The sequence below is a fragment of the Alexandromys fortis genome, unplaced genomic scaffold, assembly GCF_014885135.2.
Source record: "Alexandromys fortis isolate MF-2015 unplaced genomic scaffold, M_Fortis_MF-2015_v1.1 scaffold_22, whole genome shotgun sequence".
NCBI classification, from domain to species: Eukaryota; Metazoa; Chordata; class Mammalia; order Rodentia; family Cricetidae; genus Alexandromys; species Alexandromys fortis.
The window spans coordinates 6,255,075-6,282,496 of NW_026067900.1; the positions used below are offsets into that span (position 1 = coordinate 6,255,075).

Below are 27,422 nucleotides of genomic sequence, written 5' to 3' on the forward strand. Positions count from 1 at the left end.
CTGTAAATCCCCTCTGTAGGTCAGCTCTGTAAAAGCTCTCCTGGCTCTTCAGTTCCATAACCCTGTCTACACATGATGCCCTTCCTTCCTCCCACACAGGCTCTTCTTCTGAATTTATACCTCTGATCATCCTAACACGCAGATTACCCTGTCTTAAATGTCTAGCCAATCAGTCTTTCAACTACATTTGTCAAGATATTTTATGCCTAAGGCTCTGTGCTGAGCATGTTTTGATAAATTCAGACAATTAGCAATGCAGTCGAACTATTGACTATTGTAGATAGTATTCTAAAATATTAGCTATGTATTTTTACAAAGGGAATGTTATGGATATATTTAATTGCCTGACTAAGCTGATATCTGTGTATTGATGAGTGAAATACTGTGTACATTTTGATTAATGATCTGGTCTCTAAGTTAAAACTATTTCCTGGCCAAACTAACGCATGAGTACCATTCATATGTCTCTTTGTTCAAGTTAGCAATACACGGCACTGTGCTCTCCATGAGTGACAAGATTTATGCAATGTCAATTTTTAAATTTTTAAAAATTTTTCTTTGATTCCCCCCACTCTCCTTTGCAGTCCTTTCCCTCAATGTCAGTTTTTTAAAAAGACATTTATATTGGTCTGTGGACATTCAAGGGAACAGTGGCGATTCCACCGCACACAGCCAGGATGGCAGATCATTTGGTGTTGAGAAATCAATTGAGTCTTGTTAGATAAAGGGAATTAAGAAAGTATGGCTTACCTGGGCTTTGGAGAAGTCTTTTTAGAACATTTTCCTAGTAAAATCATATAGACATCCTGGAAGCACACTGTTGAAGTCAAAGCACCCACTGGCAGGGCAGACTCAAAGGCTGCTGGTCTCCTTCTGTTGGGAGAGATGCCCCTTGATGTAGGTCAGAGCTGTGATCTTCCAGATCTAGCCTGCCTTTCACCATAAGACCGGTGAAAATGGAAGCCTGGTGGTGGTGGTGGTGCAGGCCTTTAAAACCCCAGCACTCAGGAGGCAGAGGCAGGTGGATCTCTTTGAGTTCTAGGCCAGCCTGGTCTACAAGAGCTAGTTCCAGGACAGGCTCCAAAGCTACAGAGAAACCCTGTCTCAAACAAAAAGGACAGGTGAAAATGTAAATGATCACTGGTCCAGTTTGTAAACGGCATAACCCTGGGGGGTACCAAATTAGTAGGAAAACACGAGGGGATCTTCGGGAAAACAAAATTGAGAGTCAAAGTTGTAGTGCAGGAGTTGGAGAAATAGATCCATGGTTAAGAGCACCCAGGTTCCATTCCCAGCACCCACATGCTGGCTCACAGCCACCTATAATTACAGTTCTAGGAGGAATCTGATGCCCTCTACTGGCCCCTGTGGACACTGCATGCACCTGGTATGCATACATACAGCCAGGCAAACACATACACATAAAATAAAGACAAATAATAGTTTTTTTAAAAAGTTGTAATACGGGGGGACTGGAAGGACAGAAGAGAGAGGGAACTGGATTGGTTATGTAAAATAAGATTGTTTAAAAAATTGTAATACATATTCTTTATCAGAGATTAAAGGAAGGAAACTGAGCTGGGCGGTGGTGGCGCATGCCTCTAATCCCAACACTCGGGAGGCAGAAGCAGGCGGATCTCTGTGAGTTTGCAGCCAGCCTGGTCTGCAAGAGCTAGTTCCAGGACAGGCTCCGAAGCTACTGAGAAACTGTGTCTCTCACATTCACACAATCATACACTGTCTTCTTTTTGTCTTGCTAAGAATTTTTTGAGATTTGGTTTTATTTTATGTGCATGGGTGCTTTCCTTTCATGTGTGTCTCTGTACCACTTGTATGCCTGATGTCCACAGAGACCAGAGGATGGTATCAGCTCTCCTGGGCCTGGAGTTAGAATTGATTACTGGAGCTGCCATGTGGGTGCTGGGAACCAAACCCAGATCCTCTGCAAGAGCAGGAGGTGCTCCAAACCACTGAGCCATCTCTCCAGGCCCATTCCAGTCATGCAATGTCTGTGTCTAGCACCTAGAGAATTTCAGGAGACATCTCCAGTTCCATCCACACTGTCATAAATGACAAGGCTTTGTTCTCTTCTGTGACTTTGTCCATCTCTCAGTTGACAGACAGAGGGTGTTACCACGATGTGTGAGTTCGGCGGCCTCTTCAGCATCCTGATTCCATTTTCTTTAAATATATACCTACTAGGGATATTGCTAGATCAGACAGCGGTTCTACTTTTAACTTTGGGGGAACCTCAATACTGTGTTCTGTAGTGGCCATACTAATTCACATTGCCATCCAGAGTGGACAAGCGCTGCCCTTCCTCTGTGCTCTCAGCGATGTTGACCAGCTGTAGTCTTTTTGAAAACCATTCTTGCTGCGGTGAAGTGACCTCTCATTGCAGGTTTGACTTGCGTGTCCCAGATCCTTAATCATTAGAGATGTTGGGACAGATATGTGTCCATGGTGGCCTCTTATGTCTCTTTCGTTAGACATGTCTAGGCATGTTCCTCTACACATGGACACCCGGTTCCCTGAGCACCCCTACTGAAAAGACTGCCCTTCACGTAGTGGATTTGGGGGGCTCTCATGTTGAGCAGCAGTGGCCTGCAGATAGTGGGTTTGCTTCAGGCCCTCTGTTCTGTTGCATTGGTCCATAAAGCCGTGTTGAATGACAGTTCCACGTGATTTGATTACAGGAGCTTTTCAGTATGTCATGGAAGCCTGGCATACAATGCCCCTGCTTTCTTCATTTTGTTTCTCATGGCTTTGGCTTGTGCAGATTCTCATAAACCGTGTTCACTGACCTGTCACCAGCAAACTATCTCTTCAACCTTAACTATTCCAGGCAGTTAAAGCAGCTCCCAGAACTTATCAGTGAACAGATGGTTGAGGTCATATTACTATTTTGCATGTAGAGACAGTACTCCCTTGAAATCACTTTTCAGAGGTAGTGGTCTTTACTAGCCCAGTGAGAATTATAAAGTTGATAGCAATTTTATCTCTATTTTCTGAAGACATGCTTTTTGTTTCATTTTTCTATTTTAATTCTGATTTCTCCTTTACCATCAGTATTTCCTTCCTTCTGTTTGCTTTTGGTGTAGTTTTTATTTTTACAGTTCCTTAATGTAAAGGCTTAAATATTTGAAAACATTTATTTTAAGAACAAATATTATTAATTTTTCTCTAATCTTTAGCTACCTCTCGTATAGATTTTTGTAGGTTGTGTTTAATGCTCATTTGTTTAAAAATAGTCAGGCTTATATCATTGAGTGTCTTAATAACTTTTTTATTGCAATGATAAAACACTCTAATCAAGGTAACTTATAAGAAAAAGTATTGCCAGGCAGTGGTGGCACACGCCTTTAATTCAAGCACTCGGGAGGCAGAGGCAAGTGAATCTCTGAGTTCAAGGACAACCTGGTCTACATAGAGAGTTCCAGGACAGCCAGTGCTATGCAGAGAAACCCTGTCTCATAAAAACAGAGAGGGGGGGGAGGGAGGGAAGGAGAGAGGGAGAGAGGGAGGGAAGGAGAGAGGGAGAGAGAGCATGAGAGCATTTAATTTGACCTATAGTACTAGAGGGCTAGAGTCCATGCCTGTGAAGGGGGGGGGGGCATAGAAGCAAGAAAGGCTCAGGGCTCACATTAAGATCTGTAAGCAGCAGAAAGAGTGAGCATTCTGGATATAGTCACACCCCAATGGCACACCTCTTCCAGAAAAGCCACACCTCCTAAAAAGATCCTTGCCGAACAGCTCCCAGCACCCACAGTTGGGTAGCTCGCTACCGCCTGGGGTCGCTCTAGGAAGGGCACACCCTTAGTCCATCGCAGTGAGAATTCCGAGGTATTTTGGTGGTGGTGGTGGTGGTGTCTCTTGAGGTTTCAGCTGGGCTCCAGCCCGCGGAGATCAGCTCCCATTGGTTGTAAACTGATCCTGCTAGAGCGCAGCATCCGAACTTCGCGCCTTGTGGTTTGGTCCTGTGGAAGGCGCGCTGCTGCCTGGCAACGAAGATTCCTAGAGCTGATTGGATATCGTGCCAGCCAATGGGAGGCTGCCTTGTGCTCGGGTGGGCGGCGCGCTTTGGCGGTTGCCGGGACACAGCGTAAACACCCGAGCGCGCATAGTGAGGCTGAGGCAGCTGCTGCTCAGGAAGACGCGCGTTTGCACCGTTTGCAGCCGAGACCGGAGACTCACCCAGCCCGAGGAGGTTTAAAGTCAGCCAGGATGGTGAGCAGCTCGGAGGTCGGGGCAGGGATCGGGGACCTCCAGACTGCATGCGTATATACAGTCTAGAGCTCACTACCTCTGAAATATAATTCGAAGTGTGTAATCCGAGAGGTCAGTGAGAAACTTTGATTGCTTTCTAGAAGGTTCCGGCTTGTTTTCTGAGAGACCTCTAAGGCTTTTCTGCACTTTTCCCCCCTTCTCACCGAGATTGATATATCTTTAAATCTGCTTTTTGGGGGAACGGCTCTCTGGGGGTAAAGCTGCAGTTGGAGACCTTCGCTCTCATTGGTACTGTTGAGTTTTGAGTTAAATTACTTCAACTTTTCCCGCTTCCCCTACAAAACAGGGAATGTTATTAGTACCCATTTAATCAGTACGTCATCATTTTACCCTATCACATCTGAACTTTCATCTGGAATACTATGAATTCAGGAAGGGGGCCAAAGACCCTTCAGCCTGTTGCCTATTTTCACATCGTTCGTTATAGGGATTTTCAGCAGTATCTTTTGGAAAAACGGATCGTGGAATATTGAATTATGTGTATTTCCCTTCCCCCCCCCCCCCCCCCGCATCGTAGGCCTCCAGAAGGAGAGCTTTGAGCTTTAGTGAAAGACACCAGAAGTTAGTGGATGAAAACTTCCGCAAATCGTTGCATATCCAAATCTTGAATAAGTTAGAGAGGCAAACCAGGAACCAGATCGTGCAAAATGAAAACGACGAGAGGGTCGAAAGGAAGAGATTCCTCAGGGTGCTGCAGAATGAGCAGTTTGAGCTGGACATGGAAGAAGCCATCCAAAAAGTAAGTTTCAGTGTTCATTGTTAATTTTCTTCACATGGAAAATTTGGAAGATGACTGCCAGTTCTGGAGTTGAGGAAACAGAGGAAGCTGGGAAGTGACCGAATCCTTCCGAGTACGGGTTGTTTTGGCTGAAGAACTTGGGGTCGGTCGTTCCTTTTTATGCTTTATCTATAAAATCTGATATGGTACGCCCTTCCTAGGATCGCTTTAATAATAAGCAAATGTGAAACCTTTGGAACAGTCTGTGATAAGAATAAGCATTCTTGATATTAAGCATAAATGAAGTCCACAATTGCTAACGTCACAGGTTTTTATGTGAGTACAACTGTGTTGCCTTCTATATGTTTCTAATAAAAAACTTTAAGGATTTCTTTTTAAAAATTCCCAACATTAAGCATGGACATTATTAAGCAGTGGGGGATGAACGTGTATGAGATATACATATACTCACATTTTTAATTTTTGAAGAATTCAGGCACCATATGCATGTGTTTACGTCTTGATGTACTGGCTAAATCAGTCATGGGCATTTCTAAATATTTTTAGGAGATTGTAGTAGAGGAAACAGATGGGAAGTGGTAGGCCATTTCTCATAAGCGCGAACAGAGTGTCCTCGTGTTTTGCTAAATTTTGCATACCAGCGCACTGTGTGTCCAGTGTTTTGAGGGTGGGTCAGGACATAGCAAGAGGGCCTAAGGGTGCTGGCTTCCTTCTGGCCCAAGTCCCAGCGACTTAGACCAGGTCCTTCAGCTCTGAGCGGGCAGACCCTGGACAGTCCATCTTTTCTGTAAGGAAAACCCCCCACACCCCACTCTGCCGGTGTGCACCTGCCGAGGCAGGGATGCTTTCTTTCACACTGTCATAGTGTCATCCTCTCTCCCTTTAGACAAATTCCAGTACTGTGTCAAATTCTGCCTTTAGGGTTGGCTTCTCATCAGGACCAGGCCAGGTTAATGCAGCCGTTATAGTTTTGATACCTAGGCTCTGTTAGTACAGACAGCTCTTCCTCCATCCTTCGGTGGCTTCATGTTTCTAACCTAGTGGAGACATGAGGCCTGTTGACTGTACATTTTAGATCTGTCTCTGCTTCCTTTGGTGTGTGCCTTCATCTTTTCTGTATTCTGTAAAGAAAGGTCTCCAGGAAGACTTAGGATGCTGTGGAGAAAATAGTTACTTTTTCATGAATTTGTTTCTGCACACATTGTGTTTTTTTTTTTAAGTTTTCTTCTCTTGATTTTTTTGGTTTTTCTTTAAAAATATATCTTTATGGGGCTGGAGAGATGGCTCATCAGTTAAGAGCACTTGTTACTGCTGCAGTGCCCAGGTTCGATTCTCAGCACCCATGTGGCAGTTCATAACTGCCTATATCTCCCATTCCAGGGATACAGCATCCTTTTCTGGTCTCCGTGGGCACCAGGTACACACATGGTGCATATACACACATGCAGGCATAACACTGATTTGCATGAAAAGAAGTCTTTTCTAAAAACTCATGTTCATATCTTTATGACGTCAGGACTTTGTACATGTTTAATCACAGTTAGTGTTTTTCCCCCCTGGCATTATTTGAGATTGAACCTAGGACCTCATGTATGCAAGGCAAGCACTCTGTCACTGAGCTACAGCCCAGCCTCTGTTATTCACTTTAAGGAAATATTTAAATTTTTCTTTCTCTCTCCCTCTCTCTTCATTTCTCTCTCCCTCTCTCTTCATTTCTCTCTCCCTCTCCTCCTCTCTCTCTTTCTCTCTCTCCCTTCATTTCTCTCTCCCTCTCCTCCTATCTCTCTTTCTCTCTCTTCATTTCTCTCTCCCTCTCCTTCTCTCTCTCCCTTTCTCCCTCCCTCTCTCTCTTCTTCCCTCTCTCTCTCCCTCTGTCTTCTCTCTCTGTGTGTAGAGGAGGAGGGGAAGAGTGAACAAGTGTGCTGAGGTGTGTATCTTGAGGTCAGAAGACCATTTACAGGAATCACGTCTCCTATCCTGTGGGTCCTGGGGATTGAACACAAGCCTTAGTCTTGGCCGCAAGCCCCTACCCACTGAGCCATCTTCCTAGCCTCTTGTATCTTTGGGTCCTTAGAGCATCCTGTCCTTGGCTAGATGGTGCTCTTTTATGTTGCTTCTGTGTTCTTTTGACAAAACACATTTGATCTTTGATATCTTTCTTGCTTTCTGACAGAAAACAAATAGCTTACAATGGTTGATTTTATTTATTGGTTGACTGGACCCTCAGCCGACCTTATTCTGGGTGTTTCTAGATAAAGTAACATTTGAATCAGTAGGTTGAGTAAGCGGTTTGCCCAAAGAGAGCGTCTTATCCTGTCAGTTGAAGGCTTGACTAGAGCGCAGAGGCAGTTAGTTGCCAAAAGAACTAATTCTGTCTGCTAGCCACCTTCAAGCTGAGGCATCTGCTTTGGGGCTTTTGATTTGTTTTTTGTTTTTGTTTTTTCCCTTGGACTCTGGTTGTCACATCAGCTCTTCCTGTGTCTTAAGTTCACTGGCATTAGCTTGAACGCTAAGTACAGTATTTCATGTGCTGATTCTTCAACATAAGACTCGGAGTAGGATGCTACAGTTAGCTCTTCAGCTTGTTGACTCACCCTCCGGCTTCTGGGCTTGCTGACTCTGGAGCAGCCTGCTGGCACGGGGCTCATCTGTTAATGTCCTGTGCCGTACCTGGAATTAGCCGTTGTGCCAAGGTGGGAGTGGTCATCCTTCCCGGATTATCATTCCCTCTAGGACTATTTGGTGAACAGATGTGGGAAATACGCATTTTATAACTTTCTACTTTGAGGCAAGATTGGATTGATCAAAGAGTTCAAAATTGTGTAGAGAATTCATAAATCTCTCTCCTGCCTTCTTATGCCAGTGTCTTACATAGAAGATGAAAAGCCGTAAAATTATCACCACCGAGAAATTAGCCTTTCTAACATTCTATTACTGAACTACAGGGTTTACTCAGATGTACAGTTTTCTTCTTCTAGTCTAAGATCATAAGTTACGGGTAGTGTCATGTCTCCTGCATCTATCTCTTCCAGACTGGAGAGTTCCTTGCTGACTCTGAGGAGTGCAGTTCAGAGTGTGCCTTTCCATGGTGTAGTTGATTCTTGCAAAATTAGTTTGCAACAACTGGTGTTTACCACACTGAGTCACGAACACAGGCGTGCTGGATTCCCCACGGGCTCTCGGGCTGACCCAGGTGCTGGCTGGGATGCATTCTCCCCCGGAGTCAAGGTGGAGTTTGCTTCCCTAGAGCCCAGCTGCTTCTGGTCATGGTTAGAGCTCCTGACTAGGTTGGCCTCATTCAAGACACATTCCCTTCTGATTAATCAAATCCAGCAGATTGTCAACCTAAATGCCCTTTTGATTCGTGGAATCAAGAGATAGTGTCAATTAAGTGTTTTTTGTTTGGGATCCTGTTTTCCTTAAGATTTTTTTTAATTTGTGTTTTTATGCGCATTTTATTTTTATGGCTTGTTTTGTGTCTATTGCCAAGTAGTGTTCCTTAGTGTGGATGTACCACAGTGTGCTTATACCCTTCACCTGGTGAGGAATTTCCAATACTGGATATTAGGAATAAATTTGCTCTAAATATTTAAATACAGTTTTTTGTCTGTTTGTTTGTTTGGTTTTTGTTTTTTCAAGGCAGGATTTCTCTGTATAACAGACCTGGCTGTCCTGGAACTCATTCTGTAGACCAGGGTGGCCTTGAGCTCACAGAGATCCATCTGCCTGCACCTCTCTGAGTTCTGGGATTAAAAGTGTGTGCCACCACTGCCTGGCTTAAATACAGATTTAAAAAAAAATTTAAAAAATCTTTTTGTTTTTTTTATTGTATTTATTGTGCTATATTAAATATAGGTTTTTAAATAAACGTGTTTTCTTCTCCTGAAACTTTCACTATTTGGTATCTGCACTGTCTTTTTTTTTTTTTTAAATGTGTCTGTGTTTTTGTTTTTTTAACATATTAATTGCAACACTGCTTGGCCAATAGCTTAGGTGTTCTTTTAGCTAACTCTTATATCTTAAATTAACCTATTCCTATTATTTTATATTTTACCACGAGGCTCATGGTTTACCAGTAAGGTTCCGTGGTGTACTTCTCCTTTGGCAGGCAGCTACACGGCGTCTCCCTGACTCCACCTTTTCTCCCCTATCTCTGCTTGGAATTCCCACCTTGCTCTATTCTGCCCTTCCAGAGGCCCAAAGCAGAATCTTTATGAACCAATGGCAATAAAACATTTCCACAGCATACAGAAGGGAATGCCCATCCCCATGTGACCAAGGAGAGGGGAAGAGCTAGAAGGATGATAATTTCTAAAATTGGGTTAGATTACATATTCCTGTGGAGTATGCTGTGCTCTGGTCAGATCAACACACCCTTAGGAGTAGGGTAAGGATGCCAAAACAAATTAGAACACAAGATTAGAAGTTAAAATTGAATATCAGGTAACTAACAAATAATGCTTAAGTATGTACCACGTAGTTACATATTCTTAGATACATAGTCTACTATACATGGGAAACACTTTCAAAGAAGTAATTCATCTAAATTTTGTTCTTTTAATCCGAAATTCAAATTCTAATTATCTGCCTATCTTTTCATTGGATAAGCCTGATGTGTCTGTGTATTAAATGGACATTCCAGTCTGTATGGTATGATGTCCTGGTGTAATTTTAATTTGCTTTATAAGATTTCTTATTTTTAATTGTGTAGATTACATTGTGGCTATGTTCATGGGAACGCAGGTGCCTTCAGAGACCAGAGGTCTCTGATCCCTTGGATCTGGAGTGACAGGTAGTGGTGAACCACCTGCTGTGGGTGCTGGGATCCAAACTCGGGTCCATCTCTCCAGTTCCTGATCTGCATTTCTTGATGCTAACGATGCGTTATTTTTGTTTTATTTGTTTACTTACTTTTGAGACAGTCTCAATATGTAGCCCTGCCTTGGAACTCAGAATAAGAACCAAGCTATGCTTGGATGTCTGGTGGTTTTCTTGCCTCTGCCTCCTGATTCTAGGTTACAGGCCTGCGCTGCTATGTGCTTCCTAACTCAGGAAGTAATGAAGCCTCCATGTCTGCCCACCATTTCACAGAAAGTGTAAGAGAAGGTAGTTCAGGGAACCTCTGAGAGAGCAACCAGAGAACACGGGGATACAATAGGATAGCGTTATGTCAGTTTGACACAAGCTAGCATCATTTAGGAAGAGGGAACCCCAGTTGAGAACGTGACCCAGACTGACACGTGGGCAAGCTTGTGGTACATTTTCTTGGTTGATGGTTGCTGTGGGTGGGCCCAGCTCATGACATGGACCACTGGTGGTCCTGGATTCTGTGAGAAAGCAGACTGAGCAAGCCATGAGGTGCAAGCCACTAAGAAGCATCCTTTCTCGTCCTCTGCATCAGCTCCTGCCTCATGGTCCCTGTCCATCATGGACTATAATGTGGGACTGTAAGCTTAAATAAACCCTCTCTTTCCTGAGTTGCTTTTGGTTATGTGCTTGATCCCAACATCAGAAACCCTGACTTAGACAGGCTGTGATTGCCACTCATCAATGGTTTAGGGGATAAAAAATGTGTATGTGTGTGTGTGTGTGGGGGTGACCAATGTGTGAAATAGACCAGACTTGAGAAAGACAGCTAGATACAATGCGTGGACCTTGTTTGGTTTTGATAAAGACATCTTTGAGATGGTTGGGAAATGAATGTAGGTAAGACGTTTGACCTCACTGAGAAAATACTGCTAACTTGTGGTGTGGTTATAAAAAGAACTGCTTGTCAGGTAGATCCAATGTCGCTGTTTCCCTGGTGGGCAGCAGTGGTCAAAGGTATGTTTTATTTTAAAGCTGTATTTATTTGTATACGAATCTGTGCACTGTGTGCTTGTCTGGTGCCAAGGAAACCAGAAAAGAGCATCAGAGCCTCTGGAACAGATGGTGTGAGCCACCGCGTGGGTGCTGGGAGCCAAACCTGGGTCCTCTGCAAGAGCAGCCAGTGCCTTTAATCTCGGAGCATCTCTCCAGCCCCCTGGAATTTGACTTAAAATATTGTAGTAGAGATAGCAAGATAATTAGAAAAATGGAATGGAATACAAGAGTAGAGAAAAAATTGTAAAACCTTCATAAATTTATAGGTGTGTTACTATTCCTCACAATATTCTCTGGTAAGATATTTGAAATATTATTTTTTGAAATAGTATTTATTTATTTATTTATTTATTTATTTATTTATTATTTTTCAAGACGGGGTTTCTCTGTAGCTCTGGAGCCTTCCTGGAACTAGCTCTTGTAGACCAGGCTGGCCTCGAACTTACAGAGATCTGTAAGTGCTGGGATTAAAAGCGTGCAGCACCACCGCCCGGCTGAAATATTTTTTATTTTAAAATACACAGTCGACTGTTGCCGTCAGGGTGGCTAGTTTGCTGTTCTGACACATGCAGCTTTGACGGGGAGAAGTCTGAGCCAGGGATGTGGGTAACTAACGCTGCACTTCCTGTTCAGGCAGAAGAGAACAAGATGTTGCGGGATCGACAGCTGGAGCAGGAAGAGAGACTTGCCAACGAGCTGGCCCGACTAAAGCACGAGAGTCTGAAGGACGAGAAGATGAGGCAGCAAGTGCGGGAGAACAGGTGGCGTGGCTTCTGCTTCTTGCATTTGTAGTCCGTCCCTGCGCGCTGCCACCCTTAGCCCTGCAAGTGAGACTCTTTACTTAGATCATCGCTCTTACAGCTAACGTTGTCCCTGGAAACACCGCGTCAGCTTAAGACGCTCATTTAAACTGCTTTGTTTGGTATGGTGCCAACTACTGAGGCCAGGGCCTTGCACGTGCTAGACACGTGCTCACTGGATCACGGCTTCAGCCACAGAAAGAGCTGAGAAAATCAGCTGCAGCAGTAGAAGGGAGTGTTAGCGTTGACAGGGAAATCTGAGTATTAGTTCCTTCGGTCTTTTTCTTTAAGGATGAATGTTAAAATGATTTCTAAGTACAAAAGTCCTGACTTATGGAATCTAGAATACTTGGCTTTTGTTGTTGTTTTTGTTTGAGATGGGGGGTCTCACTGTTTTGCCCTGGATGACTTGGAACGCCATGCGTAGAGCAGGCTAGCCTCAAACAGAGTTCCACCTGCTTTTGCTTCCCCAGTTCTGGGTTCTAGGGCACGTGCCACACTCCTCGTCCTATAATGCATTTCTTAATACTGCTTAGGATTGAATTACTTAAGCCAGCCATGTCTTACTGTTACTCCAGACTTAGGAGATACAGTTTCCAGAGAATTGCTAAGATTTTACTAAGACAACCAAAGATAGAGACTACTCTAGGATAGAATAAAGTGTGGTAGCCTGGTAGTTTAGTACTAACCTGCTGCCTAGCTTGAAGGCCTGGGTTTGATTTCAGATCCTTAGGGTAGAAGGAAAGGACCCCCGCAAATTAAAATAAATAAATAAATACATGTAAAGGAAGATTAAGTTAGGAAAGAATAATCCGTTAAATCTAATGAGTTAACTCTGAACCTCAAATACCAGTTGTACAGCCTGAGTAAATAAGAATTTGCCAGATTTTCTGTGAAGCTGAATTCTTTTATTGTTCTCAAGTTTAAAGCTGCATTTCCCCCACAGTATTGAACTCAGGGAATTGGAACAGAAATTGAAAGCCGCTTACATGAATAAGGAGAGAGCTGCCCAGATTGCCGAGAGGGACGCCATCAAATACGAGCAAATGGTAAAGCTGCTTTGGGTCTGTGCTCAGCCCGGTTCCAAGAGCAGGGCCTCTGCAAAGAGCCCACTTGGCCAGGTCCCCCACAGAAACGTTCAGACCCTGGGTGATTTCCACCGAGCTGTCAGGCCCAGGTGACCCCCACGTTCACTGTTCTTGAACTTGCTGTGACAAGCTAACATGGTACAGCTGTCTGCATCCTAGCATGTGGCTGCTGTGCTCACCACAGCTGTATGAGTGTTACTGCGTGGTGGGTCTGTGCAGAAGCTTTCCTGCTGTAGAAGCCCCCGCCCCCTTCTCCAGGCTCCTGTTTCCATCCCCCGTTCTAACTCTTGTTATCTAAAGTAACCCTTTTTCCTGGTTTTCTATTTTCATCCTTGTCTAATTCTTGAAGGCAAGGTTGCTCCCATGAGAGCAAGTTCCAGGGGATACTCCAGCGGCCCTGGTATGAAAATAAGGTTTGCTGAGTTAGCAATCAAAATGTAGGTGCATGGCGTCACCCAGACAGTTACATATAAAAGTGTATGTTTATACATGTGGACTGTGAATGCCAGCAAACATGTTTATACACATAGGATTATAATGTAATAACAATGTTTAAACCAGTGTGGCGCAGCATGAGAGCTCCTGAGAATGGTCACAGGCTACTCTAGAAGATTATACAACAGTGGTTCTCAACCTTCCTAATGCTGTAACCCTTAATTTAAAGTCATTTCATTGCTAAGATTCATAACTCTAATGTAAGTATCTCATATGCAGGGTGTCTGATGTGCGACCCTGTGAAGGGCCACACAGACGAAGGGTAGTTTAGTCATTACTCCAGTAGGTTTAAACGTACTGGTTAAGTGGTTTGGAAATGCTAAAGAAAAGCAAGGGCTGTACCTCCCTGAGAGCCTTGTCTGTAACTCAGTGGGAGTGGCGCTGTGTGGACGAGAATGAAAACGAGAGAGTGAGAGTCCCAGTGACGTTGGACCTTTTAGTTGAAATCACCACACTGAGCCTTAATACATAGAAGGCTGTGTGGCAGGAAAGAGCTTCAGCTGGGGGAGCTTGAGAGTTGTTCAGAGCCCTCAATTGGCAGATGGGCAGGAGGGGTCCTCGGCAGCAGCTGGAAAACAGCAGCCTTAGAAACGGACACCGCATAGCTCAGCTTACAGACGAAGCCGTAGTTTGGCGGCTGAAGTAGTTAGTTATTGATGAAATACTTTGAATTTTACGTTTTATTTTCTGAATGTGGACTTTATTACCCTCGCCAGGTGTTGCCCTAAGCTTCTGGAAAGATTAAAAATACTCCTTTAGGGCCTGACTTGTCAGTCACAGCCTCCAGGTCACAAAGACTTACTCTTCCTTTTAACCTAATAGATCAAAAATACTTACATAGCAGGCGTTCCCATGCGCAGCTGTCTGATTATAGTGCTGTGATCAACTGTGTTCACTCCGGGAAGTGGAAGGATCAGCTCTGTTTTCATGCTAGAAACGTGATGCCGAGATAGGCAGGACCATGATGGAGGAGCACGAGCGACTCCTGAAGGAAGAGAGCGTCAAGCAAGACCGGCGGAACAGGGAGAAGGCGCAGTACCACCTGGACCTGGAGAAGCAGCTCAAAGAGCAGGAGCGGAGGAAGGAGGAGGCCTATGAGCAGCTGCTGAAAGAGAAACTCATGATTGACGAAATAGTCAGGAAGATCTACGAGGAGGACCAGTTGTAAGTATTCCCCAAAGGTGCCTGGCCCAGTGTGCGTTCTCGGCCAGCACGAGCTGTTCCGTGTGTTGGACGGCTCTTCCTCATCTTTGTCAGCATGAATATTAATAGACGATCTGAAAATAATAGGTGTGTAAGGGGTAAATGACCTAAACCTTCTTAGAGCTGTACGTCTTCTGTGTCAGCACACGTGTGTTCTGATGGCACACAGCTTACGTGCAGAGTGCTGCATGGCTCTGCGGGCAGTGTCCCCCTTCTGAAATGAGGTGCTTTAAATGTCACCATTGGAAGAGAGCCCGGTAGTTCATGGGAAGTCCACCCCTGACACCCAGGAAGTGTTCTGCATTAGTGACTCCAAAGCAGTCTATTTTTTTTTTTTTGTTGTTGTTATTTTATTTCTGTAACTATAAAACCGCTCCCCCCCCCGTTGCTTTTTAGGGAAAGACAGCAAAAATTAGAGAAACTGACCACAACCAAGAAGTACATTGAGGAGTTCCAGCGGGAGCAAGCCCTCTGGAGACAGAAGAAGCGTGAGGAGATGGAGGAGGAGAACAGGAAAATTATAGAGTTCGCCAGCCTACAGCAGCAGAGAGAAGGCGAGCGGATGGCCAGAGTTCAAGAGACTGAGGAAAAGAGGGCCCAGCGCCAGAATCTGGTATGGAAATGGCTGCTTTTTAAAGAGCCCTGAGCCCCTGAATCCGCCGCCCAGTTCCCGTCTTCTGACCGTGTCTTCCTAACAGCTGATCCAGAAACTGGAGGAAATGCTGCGGCAGCGCGAGGACCTGGAGCAGGTGCGGCAAGAGCTGTACCAGGAGGAGCAGGCCGAGATCCTGAAGCAGAAACTGAAGGTGAGTCTCAGGGCCAGGGGAGTGACTGGGGAGAGGATTCTGAGATGAAATCGTGGGAGGATAGCGTGGTCAAACCCAGCCACGTTAGTGACTGCGCTGTTGGTAGGCAGTGTAGATACTGCAGTCAAAAGACTAAGATCTCAAGCTTGGTAAAAGCAGAGCATCCTGAAGAACACGATGCGGCTGTGTTGTTCACAGTCCACACAGCTTACCTGAGCGCTCATGGAAGGAAGCCCAGGGCAGTATGGAGGGAGACTCAGTACCGGTGAATGCTAGCAGGCTGGAGTGTGTGTGTTAATATGAGACGGAGTTAACGTCGGGGCAGGGACGTTTTTAATCAAAATAAATCTATCCAGGTAACTGTGATAACCCTAAGACACATGAATTTTAACAGCACAACTTCATGATACACGAGACAAAACTGAGGGGTGGCGGGGAGGGGAGTAGAAATAGCTCAACCCGAGTAGGAGACTCAGCAGTCCTTTGCCATTGGTATGCCCGAGTCCTCAGCAGCAGAGCCCACTGCCTAACGAGAGCGTGATCGGGCTGGGCCAGCCCACGCTAGAGAAGACTCCACCCAATAAACTGCTCCTAGGACACAAAGCAAACCTCTGCATTCACAAGATCTTGTCATATCCAGTCTGTTTTCTCTCTACAGTGAAGAATCAGTAATGAGAGTGACTGTCTAGTCCTAAAGTATACAGTAATGAAGCCATGTGTTTGTAGAAAAGCAATGAGCAAAGGAAAGATACTTCCCACTGAATGATAATAATTTTTAAAAATGTAGAAAAACACGTGGGACATAGCAGAGGTTAGTGGAAAGTATTATCTTACGTACAGTCTTGGAAAGCGATAGGTACAAATGAATGATCTTGTGTTTATACACAGATGTTCAGAACAGTATTTCTGATCGCTAAAACACGAAGGTAGCCTGCGTGTCCATCATCTGATGTGCATAAACACGGTGCTGTCTGAGCCTTCGGCTGTGTCAGAGTGCTCAAGAATGCTCTGAATGGATGACGTGGTGGGGCCTCGTGAGCTCAGCTGCTGTCCTGGGCAGCATTCTCGGAAGTTCATCACGTTGGTGCCGTTCAGGGACAGCTGCGGGGTACATTTGTAAGAGCTTAGAGTGACCATGCTGGCACCTCTCCACTGTGGGAACGAGTTGTCACCATCCCTCACCAAGTGGACAGTTACTGATGAGTGATCGCTCCTCTGTGTCTGCCAGGGAAGGTCCTGAGAGGACGGCCTCCGTGCCCACGGGTGACCATCTTCCCTACATGCCCTGTGTTGGCTTTTCTTCCTCTCTGCTACACTCTGTTTCTCACCGCTGTTTCCTTAGACTTGTCTCCATAAAACAGTACACAGTTTCTACACACGCCTCCTTGTTAGTGCTGTGATTCTGACAGAGAGCCTAAAGAATCTCTGCAAAGTTGCTGGGGTCAGAGTGACTGCAGCAAATGATTTTTTTCCCCTGGTTTTCTCTTTGTAGCCCTGGAACTCGCTTGTAGACCATGCTGGCCTCAAACTCAGAGATCCACCTGCCTATGCCTCCCAGGTGCTGAGATTAAAGGTGTGTGCCACCACCGCCCAGTTATGTACAACAAATGATTCGAAGGTTTTCGAGTCCATGTAACAAGGTTTAGCAGGAAGTGTGGCAGCTCATACTGATAACTAGTGATGTGGGAGTGTCATATCAATCTGTTGATTTCATTGGCTGAGCAATAAAGAAACTGCTGGCCCTGATAGGTTAAAAGATAGGTGGGCGGAATAAACAGAATAGGATGCTGGGCGGAAGAGGAAGTGAGGTCAGACTCTGCGCTGCTTCCAGAGGGACCGGACAGCCGCCATGCTCTGCTCTCCCAGGCAGCTGCAACCCACTATGGACTTAGGCTAGAATCTTCCCGGTAAGCGCACCTTGGGGTGCTTACACGCATTATTAGAAATGGGCTAGTCCAGGTGCGAGAATTAGCCTGTAAGGGCTAGAGTTCATGGGCCAAGCAGTTCTTAAATGAATACAGTTTGCGTGTTGTTATTTCGGGCATGAGCTAGCCAAGCAGCCGGGGTGTTGGGGACGCAGCCCCACCGCCGCTCCTATTCCAACAAACTAGTACAGTCCTTATTACAGACCTAGCAGAGGGTGTGTGGACATTTTCACGGTACAACAGTACTTTGGCCAAACACCTCCCTCTTTTTTTCTTTCAAGATGTCTTCACTGTTGAATTACATAAAATTTTGCATAGGTGGTAGAGTCCCAGGACTGCCAATATCATGTGTGTGTGTGTGTTAGAGCTAGTACTAGATGGAGCACATTACTGTGTGCATAGGTCTGTGATAAACTCAAGACACATTCCAGACTCAATATCACAAACTCCACTGTCTTCTCCGAGCCTTTGATGTCTGCAGTATGTGGCAAGTAAGTGCAAAACATTGAGTATCAACATCGTGTGCCCAGAGCCCAGAGAAGAAAGTGTGTCTTTGAGGGGTGGTGTTGTTGTTTTCAGAAGGGAGTGGGAAGGCACATGTTACATGGAGTGCAGTGGTGGGTGCAGACGGTAAGGGTTTGAACGTACAGATGTTAGGTGACTAGGGTTTGTGCTGGGATTGGGCAAAAATGATCAGGTTAGAAAAGATGAGTTAAAATTTGTGCCAGTTCTAGTTGAATAGACAGATGATAGAACATATATAAGTAAAAATAACATGACATTTTATTCAGATAGACTTAAGTGGGACAGAGTGTTGTCATGAAAAGGCTTAGTTCTGTTTATATGATGCCATAGTATAATGTGTATCAAACCCAAATCTGCCCTTCTCATTTATCTTGTTTCCCAAGACAGGTTCACCAGCCCAGGCTGGCTTCAGGGCCCGGATCCTCCTGCTTCTGTCCCCTGTGTGCCGAGATTGCCCTCTCATTAATGTGCAAGGAAAAGCTTAACTCTCCTCCATCCTTGTGCAGGAAGAAGCAGAGCAGAAACTGCGGAAGCAGAGGGCGATGAAGCAAGACTTTGAAGACCAAATGGCCCTGAAGGAAATAATACTACAGGCCGCAAAAGAGGAGGAGGAGACCTTCAGAAAAGCCATGCTGGCCAAGTTCGCTGAAGACGACCGGATAGAGCTCATGAATGCCCAGAGACAGCGGATGAAGCAGCTGGAGCACAAGCGGGCCGTGGAGAAACTCATCGAGGAGCGGCGCAGCCAGTTCCTTGCAGACAAAGTAAGGAGAGCACTGGGTTCTTCGGTCCTCACTGAACAGCAGCCAGCTCTTCTGTTCATCAGTAAACGTTTGCTGAGCGCCACTGTGTGTGTGAGGAGCAGATGACAACTGCACGCGTGGTTCTCTCCTTCAGTTTGAGGCAGGGTCTCTGGAGTTGTGCTGTAGATGTCCTGGAGGCCAGACAGCCCGCAGCTTCCGGGGATTCTCTTATTGCTGTCTCTGCACACCTGCTTTCACCCGCGTACTGGGGATGTGAGCTCAGGTCCTCGTGTTTGTGTGGCAAGCACTTTATCCACTGAGCCATTTAGGTGTCATGCTATGTTAATATTTGTTTATTAATCATATGATCCATAAGTTTACTGAGCAATCATTTATTAAGGCATCTAGAAACTGGTTGTGAGGCTTTTATGTAGCAACATCTATGTCATCTATGAATTTACAGTCTTGGTTGAGAAAAACATAAATTAGATTTCATGTGTGATGGTAATGACATGGAGCTATTGGTATAGCAGAGAGGAATTCCACATTATGATACCTCTGTATATTAAGATGGATTCCCGTCCCCGCAAGAAGTCACTGAAGAATTAGGAAAGCTGCATGCTAAGGTTGGCGTGTGGAAAGGTGACTCAAGTGGCAACAATAAGGGAAGGTGTGAAATGGGTGATGCTGAGCTGGGGAAACCATGGGCAGTGCACTGGACCTCAGGGAGAAGAGGTAGAGTGTGCAGACAGAGGCCGGACATCAGCACTGACCATGGGGGGAAGGTAAGCCTGGAGGGGTCGCTACGGATCACAAAGATAGTCACCTCCCTCCTCAGTGAGAAGGCCGTGCCCTAGAGATATGTACAGGGAAAAGTAGATTTTGAAGGAGTAGGTATTTGTTCACGCTGATTTTTGTGGCCTAAAGAGGTGAATTGTTAGAAACGTAGTTTAGGAATTAGACAGGGAACCAGACTGTAAGTTTGACATTCCGACTTAAATATTTATGTTCCATTGACAAAGAGGAAAGAATACCCAAATGGTGTGTGTGACTGAGCGGGTGTTTGAAGCACCTGGCATAGCCGTGTGTAAGGGCTTTAAAAAGATGGCGCATCCGAGTGTGGCAAGTGCAGCTTCCTAGGCACAGAGGTGCAGTGCGCAGCAGACGTGCACTGGAAACAGCAGCAGTGGGAGGCCACAGAGAGAGTTTGAATATTCCTTTCTTAAAAAAAGGAAATGAAACTGTGTATGATATTTTCCCCCTTGCATATAGGTTAGAGGAAGGAAGGAAGCAAAGTAATCCAAACATCCCAAGTATGTCAAACTCAAGGAACACGTGTGGAGTTACATTTTAGAGGGAAGCTTAGGCTGTTTTTGTTTGTTTGAGAAGTGCTTACCTGGAAGTAAGTAGCACAAAGGGATTTATGTGAGACGGTGTAATAGCAAGAAAGCATCAGGGGGCTTAGGATTGAGTCTTGGAGAACATTGTAGTTTCAAGATGAGGAGGAAGGAAAGACTAAAACATGTTCAAAAAGCTAAAAGACTGTAAATGGTATAACCACAGAAAGCCAGAGGCCAGAGGGGTCTTCTGCTCCCTGACATTTCTGCTTGGTCTCCTTGTAACTGGTCAGTCTGCCAGTCAGTGGCTTTTATAATTATCATGTCCTTTTCACACTTAAGCCTCAGTGGGCTCTTAATCAAATAAAAGCCTCCATTGCTCAGGCAGGGTGTAAGTCGGTCTCGGCCCGAATCTAGCCATTAGGGGAGATAATGATCTATAAAGTGCAGTTTGCCTGACACGTGCTAAATATTTATAAAGTTGAGTTGATGAAGGCAATAACTGTGAGCACAGTAATTAAGAAGGCAGAAGAGGAAGACGCTTTGGATTCTCTCCTGTAAAAGGGTAGGACCGGTGATGGGATTGGCCTCTCTAGGGGTTACAGAGCCGAGAACACTCATAGGTCACCCAGCAAGACATGTACACACGGAAGCACGACAGCCACCCAGTACACAAAGACACAACTTACGCTGTAGAAATGACAACAGTTTGCAGATGTGGATGTCTTAACAGTTCATGATGCCGTGTCGCCCTGAAAACACTAAAGTGCCCATTTATATTTTAAAGAGAGCCTAAGCAGGCGTCTGTCATCCTGTCTACCTCTAAGAATCTGTGTGGTTTAGACAAAATCCTAAACATTCCCCAAGGCATTTCTTACTGGCCATCATTTCAGGTCTTGTCCCACATGCGCTAACTCACTGTAGAGTTTGTGACACGGGATGAACACAGTGTGGGGAGCACGATACAAGAAGGGAAACCTTGTGTTGTGCCCAAGTTAGAGAGGCTACCTCATCTGATAAAAATGCCGTAAGCGGGGCTGGGCTTTGGCTCAGTGGTAGCGTTCTTAGGTAGCCTGTGTGGAACCCCAAGTTCCGTTCCCACCACTGCAGACCTTGTTCAGTGGTCTTATTTGGGTAAAGTTCCGTGTGTCCCTAAGGGCCTTAAGACTATTCAGACAGCATCACATCTGCACTGAAGGCTCAGGGCCGTCAAAGAATTCGGGATTCTCAAGGGAAGCACTAGAGCGCCTCTGCTGGCCTCTGCTGGCCTCTGCTGGCCTCCAGCCTCTGCAGTGCTCCACATCTACATGTGGAAAATGGACCCTCAGACAAGCCTGGTCTGTTTCATGCACTAGAATTTTTTTTTTTTTTTTTTGGCTCACATACTGTAAACAGTTTTGGGTATTGGGTACCTGGTATATGGTGGGAACTCCATAAATATTTGCTAAGTTTATTAGGGAATTGCTCTTTTGAATACATTTTTTTTTCTTGAGATTGAAAAATTTTCTAAAAATGCACACTTGCCTCTTTAAAACTTCCTGTCATATGAGCTAGGATTGTAGCTCAGTAATAGAGTGTGTGCCCAGTAGGTGCAGGGTCCAGGGTCCAAACACCAACACTACTAAATAAAGAAAACCAAAAATGTAGGTGGGACATAACTTGTTCTTAAAAGTTTAAAGAAACAACGATGATGAAAATACAGGTACATTGTCCTTTCCTACGCAGAAAGGAGGAGGAGTGGATTAGGGGATGAGAATGGGGGGCGACTATGGCCAGGATATACAATAAATAAAAATAAAAATTAATCTTTTTATTAAAAAATACAGGTATGTCTATTTGTAAATGTAAAAGTCATACACTATTGTCTTCTATACTTACAATGAACCCATCAGCTTGTCATTCAGTTCTCTGCAAGAACAGTTTGCTTTGTAAACTTCATAAGAGATTAATGTATTTTGTGACAGTTAAGACACTTTTACTTCATTTCCAGAAACGCGAGCTGGAGGAATTGCAGCTACAGCAAAGACGGCAAGGCTGCATCAATGAGATTATTGAAGAAGAAAGGCTGAGACTCCTCAAGGAACATGCTGCAAAATTACTAGGCTACCTTCCCAAAGTGAGTGAGAGCTTACTTTAGTGTGTGATCTTCATGACTTGTAATGATGGAGGAAACAACAGCCCGACTCTAGATGTCGGAGGGTCTAACTTCATGTGCTTTCGGGCTGAAGCCCCATAGTCCTTTCTAAACACCTCCATAGGAAGAGTTGGTCTTGGAACATAAGTAGCTATTCGAGCCAGAGTTATTGAACTTCTTTTTTTATTTATTATTATTTACTTGCCTGCTTACTTTTTGGGACAAGGTCTAGTGCAGGCTGGCCTGGAACTCGCTCTGTAGCTGAGGATGACCTTGAACTTTTGGTCCTCCCTGCTTCTACCTCCTGAGAGCTGGGACTGTGGTTAACTTTGCCAAGTTTATTCAGTGCTGGGGATCTAACCCAGAGCCTTGTACACACTGGGGAAGTGCTTTATGCAGTGAGCTACATCCCCAGTCCCTGAGCTAATATTTTTGAGGTTCTTTCTTCTCCTTGTTGCATGAGAAATCTAAAAACAAACTACCCTAGAGCCAACATTGAAGACGATGATAAACATGGAAGCCTTGTCATTGGAGACACACATGCTTGACATGAGACCGTGCTGTAAACAGTGGATTTTCATGTGTATCCGAGACACATAATGACTGCTAATAACGCGCTTCCTAGTTCATATAAACACGGGGATTCATAAAGCCATAGTCATTCGAATACACAAGTCATATTGTTTGAGGCCTTTATTGACTGCAGAATCAAATGTGTGTTTTGTGTTCAGTCCCTAACCAATGAAAGGAGAAGAAAAGTTATTAAAAGTTCCTGGTCTCAGGGTCTTACAGTCTAATTAGTTAGGCAGATTTAATGCAGAATGATAGACGGATGCTAAAACCCACTATGACTGCTCTGTTTAATAAAACAGACTATGAATGCTAAGAAGACTTTTGGATTTCAACATTGTACTGAGAAAATAGTCTGTAGGGCAGACAGGACCTATTAGAGTTAAACTCAATGTCCCAAAATGAGCTTCGAACTGAGGCATGAAGAATGTAACCATGCAGTAATGTAGCCCAGGCCAGCCTTCTCACCCTTGCCACCCCACCCCATGCACTATGACAGCCCATTTAGACAAGGGTAGAGTACAGTAGGCACAAAGCTCCACTCCCTCCAGGCAATGTAGGCGGTCATAGTTGCAGCTAGATGTTCTGGGTCTGTGCCTGTATGCCCTTTCCACTCCGAAGGTGACAAATCAGGACATTGGGGCAGCTCAAGAATAGTCAGGATATACTTGAAGACATAGTCTTTTGAAAGTACTAATATTTTTTAATTAAGTTTCATTAATCTGTCGGATGGATTTCATTATCTTGGATAACTTTTTTAGCTTTGTGTCCCCGCAAGTTAGCCCTAAAAGCATTCAGTGAAATGCTCTCACATTCAAAAGTAACCAACAAAATGCTTTTTTTTTTTTTTTTGTAGGGAGTGTTTAAAAGAGAGGACGACGTTGACATGCTCGGTGAGGAGTTTAAGAAAGCCTATCAGAAAAGAGGGGAAGCCAGTGAAGAGAAGTGATCAGCACTGCAGGATGGATGAAACCTGAATTTCTCAGATGCTACCACTAGATGTCAGTGTAACTGCTCTCTTCCAGTTGGTGACAGTGAGTCCCCAGTGTCTGCATGTTCTAAAACATCCTCCTCTTTCTCCATTTATAAACAGTTAGACAAAAATTAAACACGTCAGTAGTTTAACCGAAGGATTATTCATTGTGCATTCTACGATGGCGTCATGTCACAGAATCCCATAGACCCACCGAGGCCAAGCAGAAGCAGTGTTTTCTTTCTCTTGCCAGTTATCTCTCTGGCGCTCCTGCTGTGATTTAAAAAAAGCATTTTACATGTGTTTGCCTGCATGTGTGTGTACTACATGCATGCAGTGCTCAAGAAGGCCAGAAATGGGCATCATATCCACTGGAGTTACATTGTTATGGTTGTGAGCCACTATATGGGTGTTGAAAACCAAACCTGAGTCCTCTGCGAGAGCAAGCAGCCAGTGCTCCTAACTGTCTGATTTTAGGTCTTCTAGGTATGGCCAACCTGGCATGTGGTCAGGATAAGTATGAATGCAGCCCAACACAAATAGCAACCTTAAAACATGCAAAATGTTTGTGTTTCTTTTCTTTGTTGCGCAGTTCTCTAGTGTGAACTTTAGTGGCTACACAAACGTCATGTGAGGACAAGCGTCAGCTTTTCCTGTTCGGTGTGTTGTTAGCTGTGCGTCTGTCGTATGTTGAAGTACATGCCTTCTGTAGCCTACTTTGTTGGCAGTTTTTGTTATAAAATGTTGTTCAGTCTTGTGCTGTTACAAACTTTCTTTGTTCTGTCAATATGACATGCTTATTGATTGAACGCTGACTCATCTAGAATGAGCCCACTTCGTCATGGAGAGCGAGCTTCCTATGCACTGTTGGAGTTGCCTGCTGGGGTCAGGATGAGGATTTCTGCATCTGAGTTGATTGGGATATTGGACTGTGGGAAGTTGTTGCTTTGATTTTGTTTACTTGTCTCTTGAATTGGCGTTACATAGGTAGTTGTGAGCTGCCCTGTGTGCTGGGAACTGAACTTGGGTCCTCTGCAGTAGCAGGAACACTTGACCACTGAGCTACCTCTTCAGCTTCCAACGGGACTTTCTATTATCTGTTTGAGCTCCTTGACCTCCTTTCTCACCATGGGTCTGTTCAGATTTTTCTATCTCTTCACAGTTAATTCTTGGTAGGTTGTATATCTCCAGAAATTAATTTATTCTGTGTAACCCCAATTATTTATAGATAATTTAAATTTATAACACTCTTATGATCCTTTGTATATGGTACAATGGACATGTCCCCTTCTTCATCTCTAATTAGGCATTTTCTCTTTGTTGGCTAAAAGTTACTTTCTTTCGACAGCTAGCTCTTTCATATGGGTTGAGTATATGCTGTATCTGCAGTTGCTTGGCCTAGAAGTTGGGATATTTTGTTGTAGCTGTTGATTTTTGATTTTGGAATATTTAAAATACACATGATGTCTTGAGAAAGGGATTTAACCTCTGAGACAGTAACTCACATCGCACGCATTGGCATCAAGCTCTGTTTAGCAGCACACTGCTGACCCTCATTCCTCAGCCTCCTGGACGCCAGAGTTTCAGGCACGCACCGCCATGCCCAGCTAGCATTAATCCTTTTATTTATTTTAGAAATTAAAGTCTTTAATCCTTAATCTTAGTGTTATTTGTGAGTGTGGGTGTGACCTGTGCTTGTTATGGTTGCATTTGGGAGTCAGAGGACAGCTTGCAGGAGTTGGCTTCCTTTCCACCAGGGATCAGGTCCCACTGAATCAAGGTGGCAGGTTTGGTGGCAGGTGCCTTTTCTACTGAACTATTCCACTGGCCTTTGTTTATGTCTAATAATATACCTTATACTCATAGCCTGGAGGTGATCTTACGCATGACTTTTGGTTAACCGGTGTTTTGCTTGCAACCTGTCACGTGAAGTCAGATTTGGTATTTTACACCTATGGTGTCAAACCAGTAACAGAACAACTAGGTTCTCCAGACCCAGGCTAGGGCTGCATGACCTCTATTATTTTTGTAATTTATTTCTTCTTTGATCTTTCCTGTTTTTCTTGCACTGACCAGATTGGATTTGGCTTTAGTACATTACTTGGGCATTTCTGCAGTGCTAAGATGACACCTTCTTCTTCTATAGGCATTTGTTGCATTCCCATTTTGTGTAAAAAGTTTTTTTGTTGTTGTTTTTTTTTTTTGAGACAGGGTTTCTCTGTGGCTTTGGAGTCTGTCCTGGAACTAGCTCTGTAGACCAGGCTGGTCTCGAACTCACAGAGATCCGCCTGCCTCTGCCTCCCGAGTGCTGGGGTTAAAGGCATGCGCCACCATCGCCCGGCTTGTGTAAAAAGTTTTAAATTTGCTTTATCTCTTGACCCACTGGTTATTTAGGATCGTGCGGCATAATTTGCATGTGTTTGTAAAGTTTTGAAGTTCCTCTTGTTGGTCTATTTTTTATACCATCGAAGTCCAGAAAGATTCAATATGTCTTCTTAAATTTGTTAAGACAGGTGGTCTGTTCTGGAGAATGTTCTATAGATTGGAGAAGGTATATATTATGCCGTTGGAGAGAGTGTTTTGTGTCTTTTTAGGCTCATTTAGTCTAAAGTATAAATTCAGTTCAGTGTGTTTCTTTGTGGTTTTTGGACACAAAGTGTTGTGTATCCCAGGCTGGCCTTGAACTTGCTGTTTGCCTGAGGATGATTTGAACTTCTTACCCTCTTGTGTCTGCTTCTGGCTGATGGGATCATGGGTGTGGGCCACCAAACTAGATTATGAGGTGCTGGAGATTGAACTCTGAGCTTTGTGTATCCTGGCAGGCACTCTTTAACTGGGCTACAGCTAAGTTCAGTTTTTGTTTTGATTTTCTGTCTGGTCTGTTGTTGGATATGGGGTAAGAGCTGTCTTCTACCGTTCTAATATTGCAGTATGTCTTTCCTTTTTGCAGATGTCTATGTATTTTAGTTTTGTTGTTGCTAGATACATGCTCACCACCGTTACTGTTGATGACTTAATCCTTTTACCATTATGTAAGGTTTTCTTCCCTCTTTTTATAGCTTTTGACATAATATCTATTTTAAGTACCCATTCTCTCTTGGTTCCTGTTTTGGTTTTTTTTTTTTTTTGAGGGTTTTTTGGTTTTTTGAAACAGGGTTTCTCTGAGTAGCCCTACCTGTCCTTGAACTCCCTTAGTTGACCAGGCTGGCTTCGAACTCTTGAGATCCATCTGCCTCTACCTAACAAGTGCGGGGATTAAAGGTGTGTGCTATTCTCCTGGCAGTTCCCATTTTCATAGACTATATGTTTGCCATCCCTCCACATTCAGGGTCTTTTCTGTTAAATGAGTCTTTTAGAGGCATCATGAATTTGTTTACCCACTCTATGGAGCAGCTGGCTGTGTGTCAACACAGGCTAGAGTCATCAGAGAGGAAGGACCCTCAGTTGAGAGAATGCCTCCGTTAGCCCCAGCTGTAGGGCAGTTTCTTAGTGATTGATGGAGGAGGGTCCAGCCCATGGTGGGTGATGCCATTCCTGGGCTGGTGGTCCTGAGTTCTATAAGAAAACAGACTGAACACGCCAATAAGCAGCCCCCCTCCATGGCCTCTGCCTCAGCTCCTGCCGCCAGGTTCCTGCCCTGTTTGAGTTCCTGCCCAGACTTCTTCAATGATGGGCAGCAATGTGGAAGTGTAAGTCGAATAAACACTTTCCTCCCTACCTTGATTTTTGGCCATGGTGTTTTGTCAAATCAATAGAGACCCTGACTAATCCTACCTCTGTCAGGTTCTCTAATTGGAGAGGTAGAGTATCTCTGGAGTCTTGTTCTGCCCTATGCTGCATCTAATGGGTTATAAAAAAAGAATTAAAAGTCAAAGTCTTGCTTCTTTATGGTACAACTATCAAAGAAAAAGGGAGTAAGGCCAGTAGTGTAGTCT

The 27,422-nt window shown here is 44.4% G+C and overlaps 1 protein-coding gene across 1 annotated transcript; it reads left to right on the forward strand.

Annotated features, from left to right (window-relative positions):
- Positions 1-4,115: 4,115 nt before the first annotated feature.
- Mns1 (meiosis specific nuclear structural 1) lies at positions 4,116-27,331 on the forward strand. Its single transcript, XM_050126943.1, has 10 exons — positions 4,116-4,227; positions 4,805-5,026; positions 11,522-11,649; positions 12,635-12,737; positions 14,206-14,435; positions 14,871-15,087; positions 15,173-15,280; positions 18,237-18,494; positions 21,801-21,926; positions 23,371-27,331. Exons 1-10 carry the CDS (start codon positions 4,225-4,227, stop codon positions 23,461-23,463), a joined length of 1,488 nt encoding a protein of 495 aa, XP_049982900.1. The 5' UTR covers positions 4,116-4,224; the 3' UTR covers positions 23,464-27,331.
- The last annotated feature ends 91 nt before the right edge of the window (positions 27,332-27,422 follow it).